Genomic DNA, 18,466 nt, shown 5'->3' with positions numbered 1-18,466 from the left:
CTTCTGAGAGCGGTAGAACTGAACTTCTCATCCTATTTGCAGTTAGGAGTGGCCACATGACTTTACTGGTCAATGAAATGGGAATGAAAGTGATGTATGTCTCTCCCCATGGAAACTTTAAGAGCCAGTGCACAATTCACCACATGCTGGCTTGCTTTCTGATTTGGCGACCATTGCCATTTATGACGGTGGCTGCTCTATCAGTCTGGGTCTCTGAGTGACTACAATGAGTAATCAGATTACTGAGTACAGATTCCTGCTGGCCTGGGTTGGACATAGGCAAGAGTGAAAAATAAAATTTTGGTGACTTACGCTACTGGAAGTATTGGCTTGTTTGTTACCACAGCATATTTCGCTCTATTCTAACGCACATATGCTGGTTTTAACGTCACAGATATTTGGATTCAGAGCACCTATAAGGGTGGCTTGGTTCTTCTTCTCTTACTCTTATGAAGCCTAGGGGTCACTGACAGTGAGCCTCTGCCCTGATACTGAGCTGGGAAAATCCGCATCTCAAGTGCCTGATCAAGTTTAGCTCTGATTAAGCAGCAAACTGGTTAATATTCCATGAAGAATGAAAAACTAATTGCAGTAATTATCTGGAAAATTAAACTGAATTTTCACTTTACTATCAGAGTCCTACTACTAGTAACTGATATTCACTGAGTTCTTTCTTTGTGCCTGAAAATGGATTAAATACTTCGCATAAATTACATAAATCTACATAAATTATCTCCTTTATTCTTTATAACAGTTCTCTGAGTTAAATACTCTTTTTATTTTACTTTTATTTTTAATTTTGGAGGGAGGTAATTAGGTTTATTTATTTATTTATTTATTTTAATGGAGGTACTGGGGACTGAATCCAGGACCTAGTGCATGCTAGGCATGCACTCTACTACTGAGCTATACCCTCCCTCCGAGGTAAATACTCCTATTAGCCCAATTTTAGAGCCAAGAAAACAAAGGCATGAAGAAGTCATTGGTTTGTTTTAGGTCATAGCTAGAAAGTGGTTCAGCAAGAATTTGAACTGGGGTAGTCTGATTTCACACCCTGGCCTTCTTGACGATTATGATAATTTACCTCTTAAAGAATGATTTTTCACTCTGATTTCCCAGAATACCAGGTCCCTGTGTGTGTACAGACATATGACCCACAAGTTAGGGCAACATGTGCTTTAAGAAAGGAACCTTGAGAAATGGTTGGAAAAAAATAGCCGTATATTTGAAATGATGTGAGATCCATTAAAACCTGCTGCTTCTCCATGGATTATGATAACTAAGTTGGCCGAAACTACTATATTTAAGTGAATACATTTCTTTCTTACAGATTGAGTCAGGCATACAAGAGAACTGAATGTCAGACATCTCTGGCTCTGTGTCACATCTAATGTGCTGAGTGTTATAATTTTGGTTCCAGATCCATAGAAAGCCTTCTGTCACAGCTATGAGGGTTGACATCTCTATCAGAATAACCTGTTTATTATTAAAACTGAAACCCAGTAAAGAAGCTGATCTCCACAGACGGCCCCAAAGAACCATTCCTTCCAGATATTCAAGCCCTTGTGCTGGTTCTGCCCAAATTGAAGCTCACTCTTCTTAAAAGATGATCCAGTGAGCCCCCACTGCAGTCAGGTTGACCATCCAGTTAACACACTTCGGGTGATTATTTCCCTTGCAATTTTCCCTTTACAAGTCTTCCCTTTAAAGTATTACTCATTTGAGGTCCTTCTTATTTTGAGATTCTCTCAATGTTTATTAATATTAAACACTTGATGGAGAGACCAGGAAGAGAGAGGAGAGCTGTTTCCAACAGTTCAACTGTTGGAAAGCCTTGCACCCTTATCCATGCATTAATTCATCCACTGCATTACTTTCCTATTGCTGCTGTACCAAATTACCACAAGCTTAGTGGCTGAACACAACACAAATTACCTTACAGTCCTAGGTGTCAGAAATCCTAAAACCAAAGTGCTGGCAGGACTGCCCTCCTCATGCAGGCTCTAGAGGGGAATCCATTACCTTGCCTTTGCTAACTTCTCGAGGCTGCCTGCATTCCTTGGCTCACGCTTCCTTACTCATCTTGAAAGCAAATCACCCATCCTCTGCTTCTGTCATCACATCTCCTCTTTTTGGCTTCAACCCTTTTTCCTTCTATCAGGACCCCTTGATTGCCCTAGGTCCACCTGAGTAATCCAGGATAATCTCCCTATCAAAATTCTTAAGTGAAGCACATCTGCAAAGTCTCTTTTGCTTTTTTGCTTTCTAAGGTAATATATTCACAGTTTCTGGGAATGAGGACATGGATATCTTTGGGCAGCCCTATTCTGTCAACTACATCCATTCACCATTTGATATATTCACTTTTGCAATTAGTTATGTGAACATTTATTTGGCACCTAACGTATATCAGTGAACTAGTTGGTAAGAATGTAAAGAGGAAAAAGAACTGACCACATGTACACAAAGCAATGTACACAGACCTTAAAAACACAGTACAGAGTGAACTAAGTAAGAAACCGAAGAGATCCAAAGCACCGTACCATTATATCAATCACAAAGGCACATAAAACATCAATACATATTTTACAAGAACAGATCTACACCCCAGGATCCACATGGAACCATTATAATGGTTGTCTATGAAGTAGGAAAGGATGGGAGTAGAGAACGGGGAGTAGCGGTAGTAGTACGGATGTGACATGAGAGATGGGGCTCCCGGGCCAAGGATAATACTGTGCTATAAACACACTAAATGATTAACTCAAGTCCTTGCAATGGATATGTAAAAGGATGGTTAAAAAAACCAGTTTTAAATAATAAACATAATAGATGGATGTAAACAATAATAGAGCCGTTAACAAAGTGGGAAAGCTTGGAGGAGAACAGAACAGACAGGAGCTTTCTGTAGAACAAGGGTTCTCAAGGGATTTTCCCCCTAAGGGACACTTGACAGTCTTTGGAGACATGTTTGGTTGTCACATCTTGGCGGGAGGAGCTACTGGTGTCTGGTGGGTAGAGACCACGGATGCTGCTTGCTAAGTAGTATTTGATACAGGACAGCTCCCCCCTTACCCGAAGACAAAGATTTATCTGGCTGCAAATATGAATAGTGCTGAGAATAAGAAATCCTGTGGTAGAACAAGCAGAAATAAAAATTAAATCTCTCTGAAATTACTGTGATATGCCAGTATATTTCCTTTATAAATATGTGATTATTTTAGGGATTAAAGTATCACCAACTCCTCATCGTCCGCATTCTCTCTGCTGTGTTTAATACACTTCTTTCCTAATACCTGATGCCTGTTCTCCATGAATTTCAGTTCCTAAGTCCACACATTGAAGATACTGATGTTTCTTATCTTTAGGCATTTTAGCAATTCCATAAGCTTAAAATTTTTTTGGATCATGACTGAGGTTAGAAAGAATCAATAATCATTGTTTACTTCTGTTAGTTCCATTTGGGTCATGAGCTTTCCTTCATACAAGGAAGGGCATTGATGTCTCACATTTTGACAGTGGCTTTGGCTTTCCCAATCATTCTAAGTTTGAATATTGTTATAACTTAAGGGTCTAGTAGAGTAATTTTATTCAGGGTCTCCAGTTTTGTACAATAACTCAATCTTGCAGTAGAATAGTGAAGCATGGTCAACTAAACAAATATTAATGGTTAATTATATATATATGACATATATAATATATATCATGTGTAATTATATATGTGATTAACCATTTTTAATATATATGATTCACCATGTATATGGTATTATCGGCAGTAGTCTGGGCACAGCTAATAATCGTTAAAAGTCATTCTCTTAAAGTGAAAGCAGAAAAAAAAAGGCAATTATGAAGTTTTCTCATTTTTCAAATTTGCTCCTTTCATAATCCTTCATCTTTGTTAAAACTGACATGTGAAGACTTTTCTTCTCTCAAGCAACCATGGTTATAGCAATCTTCTTTGCCTCTGGTTCCTAGGTAATCAGTATTAAAATAATGAAGCTCTAAATGTCTAATTTGAACTAAATATAGGTCCTTCAAATATTCTGGTTTGTTTTTTCAATTTCCATCCTTACTAAAACTTACTTTAAACTGTAACTATATGAGAAAATTGCTCCAGAGGACAATACAGTACTTAATGCATAAAGAAAAAAACTGGTTTACTTTTGCTGTTGCCTTTCTAGATTGGCAGTAAGATCTTATTAAATTTCAAATTAGAGCTATTTGAAAACAAAGCTGCAGTCTTTGGCTATTTAGTGTCAACCACAAAACAAAATCTCCTTTGTATTCTTACAGATCATTGAGAATGAATACTGTGGGACAATTGGCTCAATTTTTACAACTTCCCACTTATTCTGTATTTTTAAAAAGTGTATTTCTGATGATGGACTCTTTACCATGTAATGCCATTTGGCCAGTAGAATGGAGTCTGTTCACAGTGTCATATAAATGGCAACCTTGTAATTATAAATCTTCCCTTTTTCCTATTTATATTTAGACTGGCTTTTGTTCTTTGTATTCTGCCCACCTCCAAATTCAGAAATTCTTGTGGATCAGAGAATCAGAAAACTTTGAAAAAATTAAACAGTATTGCTAAGTCAATTTGTTAATTAGGTGAGATTTAAATGAAAAAGAAAATCGGACCAATTTCTGGAGGCTTAGGTGGCTATCAAAAACAAAACACAAGCAACCCTCTCCCCCTATTTTAACAGATTTGAAGAGGCGGCCAGGTAAAATACAGAATATCCAATTAAATTTGATTCAGATAACAAGTGACATTTTATTATAAGTATGTCCCAAGTTCTGTGTGTCTTGTATTTCTTTTGCTAAATCTAGAAACCCTAAGGACTGATGCCATTTTTTTTTCTTAATACTGTCAATATTGTGGGTGAAACTCCCATTATTTCTGTAAGGTAGAAAGTAACAGCACTGGGCTCATAAAAGACAGAAATTTAAAGTTCTGAGTAACAAAATTAAATCAATTTCATCCATGCAAAAGTGTGCAGATACGGTTTTCATAGCAATGATTTATAAGTTCATATCAACATCCCCTTATTCCAGCCACAAGGAAACACCAATTCTTGTTAACCTGCACACAATGATAATACTTTGAGTTCTAAATTATTCAGCAAACCTAGTAGTTAGAATTGGATTGTTCTTCATCATTCTTTCTGTTTCTCAGTCACAACTTAAATTCCCAGATCCTTCATCAAGAAATTAAACTGATCTTTTCAGCCTTTGAAAAGCTATCTATGCTCATGGACTAACTATATCTCTACTAAAAAATCCTTCTCATTCACTGATAAAAACTTCCTTACATTTTAAATGTCTAGAAATAGCATTCCCAATGTTAGCTCATTTGTGTCTTATATTTATTTTCAAAATATTAAGTATCTATAATGTGTCAGGCACCCTGTTAGAAGCTAGAAACACAAGATAAAAAAATCAAAACACGTTAACAGTAAAATTTCTGCTTTCTTTCAAAAGGCTTGCAGCCTGTGAGGCAGATAGAATAGGAATTATTATTCACACATTACATGTAAAGGAGCTAAGTGTTCGAGAATTAAAGGGTCATATCTGAGGTCCCACATTAAAAAGTAAAGTGCCAGAAATTCAATTATTGTCCCTGGCTACAGACTCAGGGCACTTTCCAATATTTTCTTCAAAGGAAATCTCAGACTACTTAGTACCACAACCCCCGGGAGCAAAAAGGAAAGCATGTTGAATCCCTTTAAAATGTTCTTGTGCTTTTAAAGGTGGAACAGGTGTTCTCTGGGTGCTCGAGAAAAGCAAGGCATTGAGTGGGAATTAAAGATCCTGAGCAGCCGTTGTAACCAGACCAAGTTAACGTGTGGAAACCGGAGCACTCAGCCAAGGCGATGCTATTTCAATTGGGTGTCACAGGTGACTCATCAGAGATGGCTCGCTTCTTGGCCTCCTGATATTTTTCTTCGGTATGGGGTGTCAGATTTCCTTCGCATTTCTGGGCAACAGCCCTCTTGTCCATTTCCGAATTTTTCTGGTTTCGGAGCCTTCACGGGGACCCCCACTTTCATACCGGAAGCTAATTTGGACAGGACGCTTAGGAAATGAAGAACAAGGTGTGGGGAAAAAAAGAAAAGAAAAAAAAAAAAGAGCCTGGTGCCTGGAGAGAGGCCTAAAATGGGGAAATTTGCACTTCAAGAGCTTTCCCTATCCCAGCCTCTCAGAATGACAGCTCTCCTCCGCCAGAAGACTACGTCTCCCAATAGGCACTGCGCGCTGCACAGACACAGGCTGGCGGGCTCTCTGCTCCACGCCTCCGCCAGAACCAGCCAATAGGAACCCCGGCTTTGAGCCTCCGCCCGGCCCGGACCACGCGGGAAAGGGAGCAATAAAACTACATTTCCCGAGGCGCCTGTGCGCTTATCGTGGCCAATCGGCGCCCGGAGTTCGGAGCCTCGGGGCGGAGCCGGACGCATAGGCCATTCCATTGGCTACAGACAGCTTAGAAGAGCCGGAACCCGGGAGAGAGAGAAGCGAAATGACATTTCCTCTTTAAATAGCTGGAGCCCGGGCCGCGTCGAGAAATGGCCGCGTCGGCAGGTGGGTCATGTAGTGGCTAGGGAGGTGTGGAGGGGAGGTGGGCCGGGGACCAGGCTCAGGCTGCGAGCTGAGGCAGTGGCGATGAGGAGCTGGAGAGGAGGATGGAGAGGTGGACTGGGATGAGGGGAGGGAGGATGAATGGCGTGGAGGGAGGTGGGCGGTCCGGCCAGACAGGGATGGAGAGGCCGGGTACCCGCCGCCGCTCGGACCTGTTCGCAAACGCGGTTGAGGGGCACTGGCGGCCGCCATCCATCGAGCTTTCCTCGTGAGGCTCCTGCCCTCGGCTCTAAGCTGCGACTTTCTCGTTGTCGGCGGAGTCGCCGCAGACACGTCGCCTGCGCTGCCCGCACGGTCACTCCGCGAGCACGGGGCTTCGGGCTCGCCGGGCTCCGGTAGGAGCAGGCTGGTACTTGAACTTGCATCGCAGCTCGCTCTCTCCCAGATCCTACCTGGCGATCCCATTTGGGGGTGTCTATATACATATACGTATTTTTGTAGGAGGGTAAAAAACAAGCCAAGGAAACAAACACCCCCCCACCAAAAAAAAAAAAAAAAAAAAAAAACACCCGCGGCGATGCCGAAACTGGCTGCGAACTTCTTGTTCTTGTACGATTTTTCTCCTAGATTTAAGTAAGTCTTCCCCAACACCGAATGGGATTCCTTCTTCAGACTCAGCCAACGATGCCATGGACCCCTTTCATGCTTGCAGTATTCTTAAGCAACTCAAAACAATGTACGATGAAGGACAGCTGACAGACATTGTAGTGGAAGTGGATCACGGGAAAACATTTTCCTGTCATAGAAACGTTCTTGCTGCAATCAGCCCTTACTTCAGGTATGATGGTGGTGGAAACTTTTATTGATATCCTCACCGAGTTCCCTTTTCCCCCTCAGTATTGCCCACTTGATTCTTATACTGAGATGCAACAATGAAATGAAACCAATACATTTCCTTCCTGAAAATAAATAACAAGCCCTATTTTATTCAGCCCCACCCCCGCCTTTTCAACTTGACAGATTCTTCTAGAATTCAGGTGGTTGGGTTTTAAGTTATGAATATGGTTTCGTTTGTATGTTTCAGGTAAATGACAGGAAAATCTAAAATTGCACTGCCCAATATGGCAGCCAACAGCCACATGTGGCTATTTAAACTTCAATTATTTAAAATTAAGCAAAATTAGAAATTCAATTCCTCAGGTACACTAACTATATTTAAAGTGCTCAATAGCCACATGTAGGTAGTGGCTTCCCTGTTGTACAGCTCAGATATAGAACATTTTCATCACTGAAAGTTTTATTGGGTAGTGCTGATCTAGAATTTGTTCCAAGAATGTATCCAGGATTTCTTTAGTGCATGTAACTCTCTTAGAATTTAAAACATAATAGCCTGTTCTATTTAAAACCAATTATCATTTAACGGATTGTTTTAATGCCACGGAGATAAAAGCAATGAAGTAAAAATGAATGAAATATGGTTTCTATGTATGTGCCTTAGACCCCAGACTAATGATTATTTCTAAGATTTTCGGAAGTATTTTTAAGCTCAGTTTTCATTTTCATTTTTATTCATCCATATGTATCATAAAACTTTGAAAAGTAAAATTTCAAAACTAGGGTCTAAAAAATAATATCAAACTCTTAAGGTCAGTGATAAAAGCAGTTTCTTGTTTGAGTTTAACTTCTTCTTTAGTTTCAAGTGCTCACTTTAAGACTTTCAGTATTCAAAAATGGTGCATGAATGACTATGAAATAGTTTTCTCAACCACACTCTCAATGTGCTTTTTCCTTTTGAAGGTGCTTACCTTTATAGGGCTTATAGCTGGGGAGTGTGCCAGACAGCAGTTTCTGGTTCCTCTTTCTCAGAATACTGGGTTAAATATAGTCACTTCAGTTTGATGCTTGTGATGTAACCATTTAGACTTGCCTAGGGTAGGTCACTGGACTATTAAGTATTAACCATCATGAGGCAGCGAGCTGAAAGAAAAAAGAAGAAACTCATATACACTAAAGACAAGACGTTTGGCCTCTAATGGAAACTGCTGGTGAGACTAATTCATCCAGGAGATCCATTAGATATGGTTAGGTCATGTATGTGTTTAAATATGTTTAAATTACTGCATATCAAACTCTGAGCAAAGCATACTTTACATATGTTACTGTAATCTTTACAGTTCTGTCTCTACACAGTTGTTATTCCCATTTTACATGTGGAAAGACTAAGCCTCAGAGAGGTTAAGTGACCTGCCTAAATCATCTGTCTCAGTGGCAGAGGCTGGATTTGATTCCAGAGCCAGGCTTCTTAGCCACTATATGACTTTAAGGGAGCAAGAGTGGGTCCTCTTTAAAGTCACCTTTCAGAAATTTTAATTGTTTAATTAGACTTGAGCAGTTAAAAAGAAAAAGAACTGAAACTTCAAAGTGAAAATGTCTGTATCTCACTGTCTCACTGTAATTTTATATTCTGGCTTATATCCTTTAACTGTCATACTTAATTAAAATTAGTTTTGAAAACCCAGACAAATCACTTCAAAAGAAGTATGCTACAGTAGTTTTGTGGGGGTTTTCTGTTTGTTGTTTTTTTTTTAATTTCCAAGAAGGAAATGCTTGGAAAGCTTTCTAAGCATAAGATATGTGAATCCAAATGAAGATACCTGTATAGAAAACTCAGGAATTAGGATCTTTCTTGCTAGAGGTTTCAGTACAAAAGTTTCTTGGCACCAATGCTGCTCCTTATGTGAGATCTAGAAAGTCACACTTAATAGTTTCTAAGTCTTGCATCACTGCTGGAAAAATTAGAATAGCTTGAAATCTGGCATGGCTGTTTCACGATCCCAGTTGCTTGTCAGAAGTAAAATTTGTATGATCATTAGAAACCTTTTGCTGCGTAGGATTTTATGTGAGGAAGCACTCCCCTTCATATAGAGTTTACATAAAGAACCTATTAGAACGGAGGAGGACTCAGGCGTCACAAGGCTCCTGTATGTGAGACCAGGTTACTCAAGTCAGTAGTAGCTCCCATGATTAAGGGATACATGGTAATGTTCTCCTTTGGGAGTTAATCTTTGCCTAATGGAGGGCTTTATTTTCCTTTTTAATTGGAAGCTGCACAGCTGAGTTTTTCAGCACCTGCACTGAAAACGAGCTCATACATTGGAACATCTAGTTTTCAGTCATTAAAAAAAAAAAAGTCTGTGTGATATTAAACTTAAAATTTACATACTAGAAGTAAAAATAGGACTCAAAGAATGGTTAACCCAGGCAACAAGCTGGTCCTGGTACCCTTGTATGCCTCCAATATTCCATACTGTATTTTTAAATTAATTTCATGTTTTTGATGAAGACTTCAAAAGTGACTGGAAGCCTACACATTTAAGGGTATTTTTTCATAACATAACTCTTAAAAATAAAATGGAGGGAGGGGGGGTGGGCGCAGAAGTCCAGGATCTGAATAATCCAGTTTATCACTAGCGTTAGGTCACTTTCTTCAAAAGACATCCAGTAAGCTTCCTAGGGCACACAGTCCTTTTCTCAAGAGGATTTTAGAAGAGCTTTTAATTTTATTTTTATATTTAATTTTAAGAATAGCCTAGAAAGAAATCTTAAAGAAGGGAAAAGAAAGGCAAACGACATTTATAAATGACTAGCACTTTTAAATAAAGAGCCAGGTTTTTGGCCACTTAATGTTTTGGCCAAGAAAGTACCATAAATACACAGATATTTTAATTTAAAAGAAAAGAAAAGGCTTGATCTCAAAGACAAAAGCATGGAATTTTAAAAACCATTATCTCCAAAGAATCAGTTAATTCTCTTTAGAAGTAGGCATTATATTAAGCCTACAATAATCTATTTCTACACAAATATAAATAGGTAAAATATGGTAACTTTGAGAAAATCAAGTATATTTCTTTATTTTTTTAAATCAAGCAAAGATTTTCAAGAATAAGTAAATTGATGTTCTTTATATTCCTTAAAATGATTAAGGAAGCATTCAAAGGATAACTGATTTAAAAGGAGTAGGTAGAAAATATGAACTTTTGAATATATCTTGTTTTTCTAAGATGAAATTTTTAAAGATATATTTTGGGCACAAGTTGCCCTGTCAGTTTCCACTGGGTCATGAAAAGTTTTATTGGACAGGCTCTGTATGCTAATGTGTCACACTGATACCCTATGGGTATTCTTAAACTTTCTGACTGACCTGGCGATTGAGGAGCTCAAGTCCCTAAGGTAACTTGACCAGAAGCCTGGATAGGGCTTCAAGAAAAACAAGATGTCCTGGAATATTCCATGCCATCTTTTGATGTGCTTTAATTAGGTATCCTCTCCTTTTCTCAGAATTGGCACAAAGTGGATGGCCTGCTCCTGAGAATAGGGTATTTTGAGATGAGCCAGAGTAGACCCTTCTGCTAGGTGATCAACTTTGATCCCATTTCCTGCTATTCAAGATATCAGGAAACACATCTGGAAATATTTTTCAGTTTCAAAAGATAAATAAATTAATCACTGTTTCCTTCCTAGATCCATGTTCACTAGCGGCCTTACAGAAAGCACTCAAAAAGAAGTTCGAATAGTTGGTGTTGAAGCTGAATCAATGGATTTAGTGTTGAACTACGCCTATACCTCCAGAGTTGTTCTGACAGAGGCCAATGTTCAAGCCTTGTTCACTGCAGCTAGCATCTTCCAGATTCCCTCCATCCAAGACCAATGTGCTAAGTACATGATCAGTCATTTGGACCCACAGAATTCAATTGGGGTCTTCATCTTTGCTGATCATTATGGACATCAGGAACTCGGAGATCGATCTAAAGAATACATTCGTAAAAAGTTCCTGTGTGTCACCAAAGAACAAGAGTTTCTCCAGTTGACAAAAGACCAACTGATAAGTATCCTTGACAGTGATGATCTAAACGTAGACCGAGAAGAGCACGTTTATGAAAGCATTATAAGGTGGTTTGAACATGAACAGAATGAAAGAGAAGTGCACCTTCCAGAAATTTTTGCCAAATGCATACGTTTTCCTCTGATGGAAGAAACCTTTATAGAGAAAATCCCACCTCAGTTTGCACAGGCTATAGCCAAAAGCTCTGTGGAAAAGGGGCCATCCAATACCAATGGCTGTACACAGAGACTGGGAATGACTGCATCAGAAATGATCATATGCTTTGATGCTGCCCACAAACACTCAGGAAAGAAGCAAACAGTGCCTTGTCTAGATATATTCACAGGAAGAGTGTTTAAACTATGCAAACCACCAAATGATCTAAGAGAAGTTGGGATTCTTGTATCACCAGATAATGATATTTACATTGCAGGAGGGTACAGGCCGAGCAGCAGTGAGGTATCCATCGACCACAAGGCAGAAAATGATTTCTGGATGTATGACCATTCCACCAACAGGTGGCTATCAAAGCCATCCTTGCTCCGAGCCAGAATAGGCTGCAAACTGGTGTACTGTTGCGGTAAGATGTACGCAATCGGAGGGCGTGTTTATGAAGGTGACGGGAGAAACTCACTGAAATCTGTGGAGTGCTACGACAGCAGAGAGAATTGCTGGACGACCGTCTGCGCCATGCCTGTTGCCATGGAGTTTCATAATGCCGTGGAGTACAAAGAGAAGATCTATGTTTTACAGGGTAGGTACCCAAGTGATTTAGATCTGTATGAAAGGACAGCTGGTCAAACTGTGGTTCACTCACTGACACTAAAACGTAAGTAAAATGTACGTTGTTCCTGTTAGTTGAGGACTACCTCTGGCTTTCTTATCATCAACTATTTGTTAGAACAGTCTGTTCTTTAAAGGACCCATAAAGAAAATAAACTTTTTAATCAAAAAAAGCAGGTGCTTTCAAGTTCCCAAAATGACCCTGCAAGTTTTTGATGTTCTTACTTTATTTTTGACAACATGTGGAATAAGTATATTTGAAAACATTTTTTTCATAGATCACAGTTCAGCATTTTGGGAAGATGCTTTCAGAGGCATTTTAAAAACTTTAAATAAGAAAGCAAGTTTGATACATGACTTTTTTGCTTTTCAATAATGTATAATCAAGAGATGTTGCAGCAACTACTTTTCTTATGGAATTCACTAGATTAGCTTAAAAGAGGAAAAAGAACGAAGCATCAGCTGCAGTCAAACTATTCAGTTGCCAAAGAATTTTGTATAAGCCTTATGATTGCAAAGGGTTTGAAATTACAGTCTTCAAGATTTTAATTTCACTGCAGTTTATGTTGCAATCCATAATACATTGCTTACAGTTTTTTTTTTTCACTGAAGAACTGTGAGATGCTACCTTTTTCTTACTTCTACCATTATAAGATGGAGGGATTATTTAATATACTTAGCTTAAAAATTTTTATTTAAACTACTGAAGACTAGTACTCTGGCAAAGATGATAGAGCAGAAATACAAAGAGCAACTGAGTAAGAGTAAATAAGATATTTGATTCAAGGTTCTGATTTGTGACAACTAATGTTTTCCTTGTGTTTGGTTTCTTATTTTAGGTGCTTGAATGTCAGCTGCAGTGTTGACAATACCAACATGGTTTTTCTTCCTTGGTGTTTCTTAATTGCTTATATATAAATAATTTCCTCACACTGCTACTCTAATAAAACAAGGAAAAGGGGGCATCTTCCATGTAGTTACACGTGGTTTTTTTAGGTTTTATACCATTGTGGTTTTGGTTTTTTTTTTTAAATTATGTTCTTTGCTCTAATCCTTTATTTGACTAATAATTTCCTAGAATTGCCTGAACCCATTTGTTTAAACTTCAATGTAAAGTTAATTTCTCCAGAAGGAGTAGTACCCTCTAGCGCCTTGTTTTAGTTGAACAGAAGCACAGGCATGATTTAGATTTGTTGGTCTTGCCAAAAAATGGAGTATCTGAATGGATAGGTAATCTGTCGAGTATGGTTGGATAGGTTATATCATCCCATAGGATGAAGCTGTCTCTACACAGATTTTGGTTTTACTGACTAACCAGCTAGCTGATAGAGATAGAATTAATTAGAAGACTCCCAATTGGAATGCAAAGGTTGTGTATTAGTGTAAATACTGGAGCAACGTAACAATGAATTAATGAAATTTCATGGCTGGAATGAACATTGTTTAATCTGAGGTTGTATTTTATATGAGAGGAATTTGAGGCGCTAAGGGTTTTCTTAATTGCCTGTCACTGTTTTTAATTTATTAAAGAGGACTTTAGATTTTAAAAATCAACTTTTAAGATGTATTACCTTTCCTTTTTAGAAGAAATTTATAGAGAGGTAATACATGTTAGAAAGTTTTAATTCCTATCTTCTTTATTAAGAATCCTGTTCCATGTTCGTCAATAAGGGTAGGTGATATGCACACAAAAGCTGGGAGTTTAACAGGCCATTTTATGAAAAATTGAAATTACAGCATCACTTTTATTAAGCAGGCAGTTAAATTTGTCCATAGGAGTAACCCTAGTTCAAAACAGTTTTCAAGGGGAAGCTCAATTTAGAAGTAGGTACTTCTCATCTAAACAAAGCTTCTTTATATAAATAAACTTGACATCAATAGTCAAAAGCTTATGCTGTACTGTCAGTGGCTGTGGAGAATCATTTAATCTGTTCATAAAGAGTTCAGATTTCCCTGTCAAGGATTTTATACAAATGTGATAATTAGCCAAAATCTTGTAAATCTTCACTAGTTTAATTCTTCTAGACATTTTTATATTGGCAGCCTGACTCAGTACTTCCTCTTATTGTCAAAATAGAACTGAAACTGACTCATAGTCAACTCCAAATGATGTGTGTATTTTCTATCATCTTAAAGCTATGTCTTCGCCTCTTAAATAGTTGTTTTTGTATTACAGTAACACTAAAGTAAACATAATAGTGGCCCATAGACACAAATGTGAGCAATTCTATGGATTATCTTATAATTAAATAATTAGCACATAAATTTATAGTGATTTATTCGTGATGAAACTGTGATCTCACTGGCTAACCATTAGTAATAATGCCTTTTTTAGAGCTGGCTTAAAATAAATTTTCTGAAATACCCAATTGGAGAGAGTAGTGGAACCAATCTCTTAACTCTTATTCTGTCATCAAACCAAAGTCACTCCTCACACTACCCCAGTATGAACACCCCAATTCAGGCTGACTCTACTATTATGTTATGCTGTGCCATAGAACAGAGACATTTTAAGCTATCTTACAATATTTAATGTGTCCCTGGCGATTATAAAAGAAATATTTTAGAAAGTAAAAGACTTGAAAATTATGCTCTTTAATCCTCAACATATAACCAAAAAGAGACTGTAAATGTACATATTCTTGTTTTCTGTTTTTTTCTTTTTCCCTTTTATAGGAGAATTTTTCCTCTTCTATGAGCCTCAAAAAGACTACTGGGGTTTCTTAACCCCCATGACTGTGCCTAGAATCCAGGGCTTGGCAGCTGTATACAAGAACTCTATCTATTACATAGCTGGAACCTGTGGAAATCATCAGCGTATGTTTACTGTAGAAGCCTATGACATTGAGCTCAATAAATGGACTCGGAAGAAGGACTTTCCATGTGATGAGTCCATAAATCCATACCTTAAGCTGGTACTCTTCCAGAATAAACTCCATTTATTTGTGCGAGCTACTCAAGTGACCGTCGAAGAACATGTCTTCAGAACCAGCAGAAAAAATTCCCTTTACCAATATGATGACATCACTGACCAATGGATGAAAGTGTATGAGACCCCAGATCGACTCTGGGACCTTGGCCGGCATTTTGAATGTGCTGTTGCTAAACTCTATCCTCAGTGTCTTCAGAAAGTACTTTAATGAATCGTAGGCCTTAGTGAGCTCACTGGCATCTCGTGCTTGAGGACACTTTCAGTGATACAAGAAGTGCTGTCAGTATTTCAGAAAGCTGAGGGAGTTTATACATGGAGATGGGTGCTCTTAAAGATTAGTGTAGGGAGGGATTTCTTTTCATCCTTGTGATGTTTTCATTTCAGTAAGCAAAAGGTAACAAAGTGCAATTATCAGCTTTTTTTTTTTTCTGGTATAAATGTAATCACCTCATTCTAGCATTTTGTGATGAACAGTCTGAGACACCAGATGAATCGACAACTATGCACTCTTATAAGAGCAGTTAGGGTATTATGGGTTAGAGACAACCAAAATAGTTTGATGTGACTTTTTATTTTGAATACGGGTAAAAATCTGAGGCAATATCACTAGGACTTTAGCTGTGACCTCTCCAACACAGAGACGCACTAACTTAGACTCTCATTCTTAATATATGTATATTTGTGTACTGTTTTCAAGTGTACTGAGATTTAAATGTGTTCTGTTACTAGAGTAGACTGAAGGAAAAACAAATCAGTCTCAGAAAGAGCTTTTAGTCTGATTGTTTTCTATTTCCCATGTTACTTTAAGTTAAGCTTAAGTTTTAAATTAGCAGTTTTCTGTTGACAATTTTTTTCAAGTGCTAACTAACACTGTCTCAATTTTTTTTTTTTTTTTAAATCCTGAAAAGGGTTCAAATTTACAGGTGGCTGGTGCCGGTATAAGTTAATTCATGCGTAGAGCTAGATAAAGATTCCAATCTTCTGAGCCTTTGCTTACCTTTCAAATTGGTATGTTAGTTTCACGGCCATAGGACTTGACCTGTTGAACTCTTGTTTTTCCAAGATTCTCTACTTAGATAATGGCAAGATATGGCCAGTTATTGGTCTAACTGGATTCACTCTTGAAACAGTGAAAAGAACTTTATACTTGGTTTGCACTAACATGGGCTATTTTGTCGCCCAACATCCTCTTCCATCCTTTCCCTGTCCAGTCAGGATCAGTACAATGAAAGTTACCTTTTTCTTCTGTACAGAGCAATGTGAAGTTTTATACCTGCTTTTCAAATTCTGCTTTCCAGAAACATAAAACTCTTGCAGTAGTCTCATTTAATGGCTTCTGAGTTACATATGACAATTAAAACCTCATTTTTTTTCATTTTTGCACTTAACAGTTATGAATAATTTTACATTGAAAAACTTGTTCTGGCTGAAAGTGATGGAAAAGGAAAAGAGTGAGTGAAGAGAACCATTGCATTATAGGTACTAAGTCATTTTTGATGTTTAACTGATGAATTTCTAACAATCAGTTAGAAATGTTAACAGAAAGGACAAACCAACTCATGTGTTATACTGGAGGCAGATATTTGGATCAGTAACTTATTTTTTACTCTGCCTGGAATAATTAATAAAGGATGTAAGTATAGCCCAGAGTCTGTCCTCAACTGGAACATTATAATTCTCTTTAAGGAAAACAAACTGGCATGGTTTGTATTAAAAACTCTTGCACAAGTTGTAATGTGATACTGTGAAACAAATTTAAAACATTGCCTCTTTGCATCACATACCTCGTTTTTCAGAAACTTTCCAAACTGCTTGTCATAGCCCTCTACAAGTAGGGAAGGTTTCCTGAAGCCGAATTTAAAGTGGACAGCATTGAGAGAATTAACATTTTAAAATCTAGTCTTGGGAAACTAGATACGTGCTTTCTTACTGGCCCTGACAGTGTATCTATAATCTCTTTATCGACTTTGTCAACCAATCACCTGTTTTTTTTTCTCCCCTGTTTTTCTTTGTCTTCGTGCTGTTTCGGGGCTATTTCTGTGAGCATTTTGAAGTATCCCTGCGGTGTTGCATTGCCAAGGGTGGGGGGTGGGAACAAAAGGAACTAACTTTTACAAGAGATGTTCATGTAATTTATTTTTTGAAAGCTTTGTTGAATATCAAAGATTTCCTGCCGCTTTTTGACAATCCTGTATTTATTTAGAAGACTGTGTTACTTGAAAACATGACATTAGAACATTGAGTTAGTAATTTACATGTGCTGTCTATGTAGAGGAGTACTGTGTACTGTGGTTGATTCTGCAGTCGATTTATTCTGTTGATCTGCACAACAGTTGATCCTTTTGCTATGACAGTTTATATTGAGGGTGTGAGCTAAGTATAGTGTGTCAAAGCCAAGGTTTAGAATTTGCTACAGAAGTAGAATATATATTGAATTTTGTATGAAGAACTATTTGTTTAAATTATATACCTGGGATATTTTGCCACTTTGAAAATAATTTCAGAAGAGGTCCTAGAAAACTAAGATTAGTAATATGCGTGGGTATATGTTTAGATATTTAAGGTACATTTGCATAGTAGGATGAGAATATAAATAAAAGGCACAATAGGTACTACAGAATTAAAATATAGGGTAACATATGCCAGTCCCACTTGACCTTTGTTTTTGCATTTGAAGAAGGTATGTAGCACTTTCCTATGTATTTTTTACACATCGAAAACTGGACATGGTATAACTATATTATAGGAAAGTAGAAACTGTATTCTTTATTTTCCATCTTTGTTTTCTGTTATCCTACAAAGCATCAAGTTGAATTCATTGGTGCATGAGAACAAGTGGATGTGATCTGCAAGGAATCAGATTCCCTACGTGAAGCAGTTTAAAATGGCATTCAATGTTCAGTGCTCAGGTATGTAGTAAGTACTGTAGTCCTTTGGGGGCAAATGTGTAGATATTTTTAAACATTTTGCCATAATTGCACAATTTTTTGCATTTTTACCTGATGGCATTGTTTCGTATAATAAAATCTTTTCTGACCGAAAACTTCCCTTGTCGTAATTGACCTCTAACTAGTGAGTTTTTGTAGAATTAAAACTTGGTGAACATCATGAAATACCTTATATCATGGTGGGAGAGAATAAGATTTCAATCTATCAAATATTTGGCCTCTGGTACAAAAGGAACAGGTTAATATTATCTTATATAATGCTCTTTAATTTCTAAAGCAAGCTCGCTCATATCGGTAGCTCCTTTGTTGAGTTGGTTCTGCCCTCAACTCTTGGTATTCCAT

General features: G+C 37.7%; 1 protein-coding gene across 1 annotated transcript; it reads left to right on the top strand.

Moving 5' to 3' along the window:
* Nucleotides 1-6,487: 6,487 nt before the first annotated feature.
* On the top strand, nt 6,488-18,210 carry KBTBD8 (kelch repeat and BTB domain containing 8). The gene is made up of 4 exons (XM_006192282.2): nt 6,488-6,582; nt 7,207-7,417; nt 11,101-12,215; nt 14,921-18,210. Exons 1-4 carry the CDS (start codon nt 6,567-6,569, stop codon nt 15,382-15,384), a joined length of 1,806 nt encoding a protein of 601 aa, XP_006192344.1. The 5' UTR covers nt 6,488-6,566; the 3' UTR covers nt 15,385-18,210.
* Nucleotides 18,211-18,466: the final 256 nt, after the last annotated feature.

The sequence above is a fragment of the Camelus ferus genome, chromosome 17 (assembly GCF_009834535.1).
Source record: "Camelus ferus isolate YT-003-E chromosome 17, BCGSAC_Cfer_1.0, whole genome shotgun sequence".
NCBI lineage: Eukaryota > Metazoa > Chordata > Mammalia > Artiodactyla > Camelidae > Camelus > Camelus ferus.
The sequence above is the reverse complement of the archived record's forward strand: the minus strand, read 5'-3'. Positions and strand labels throughout refer to the sequence as shown.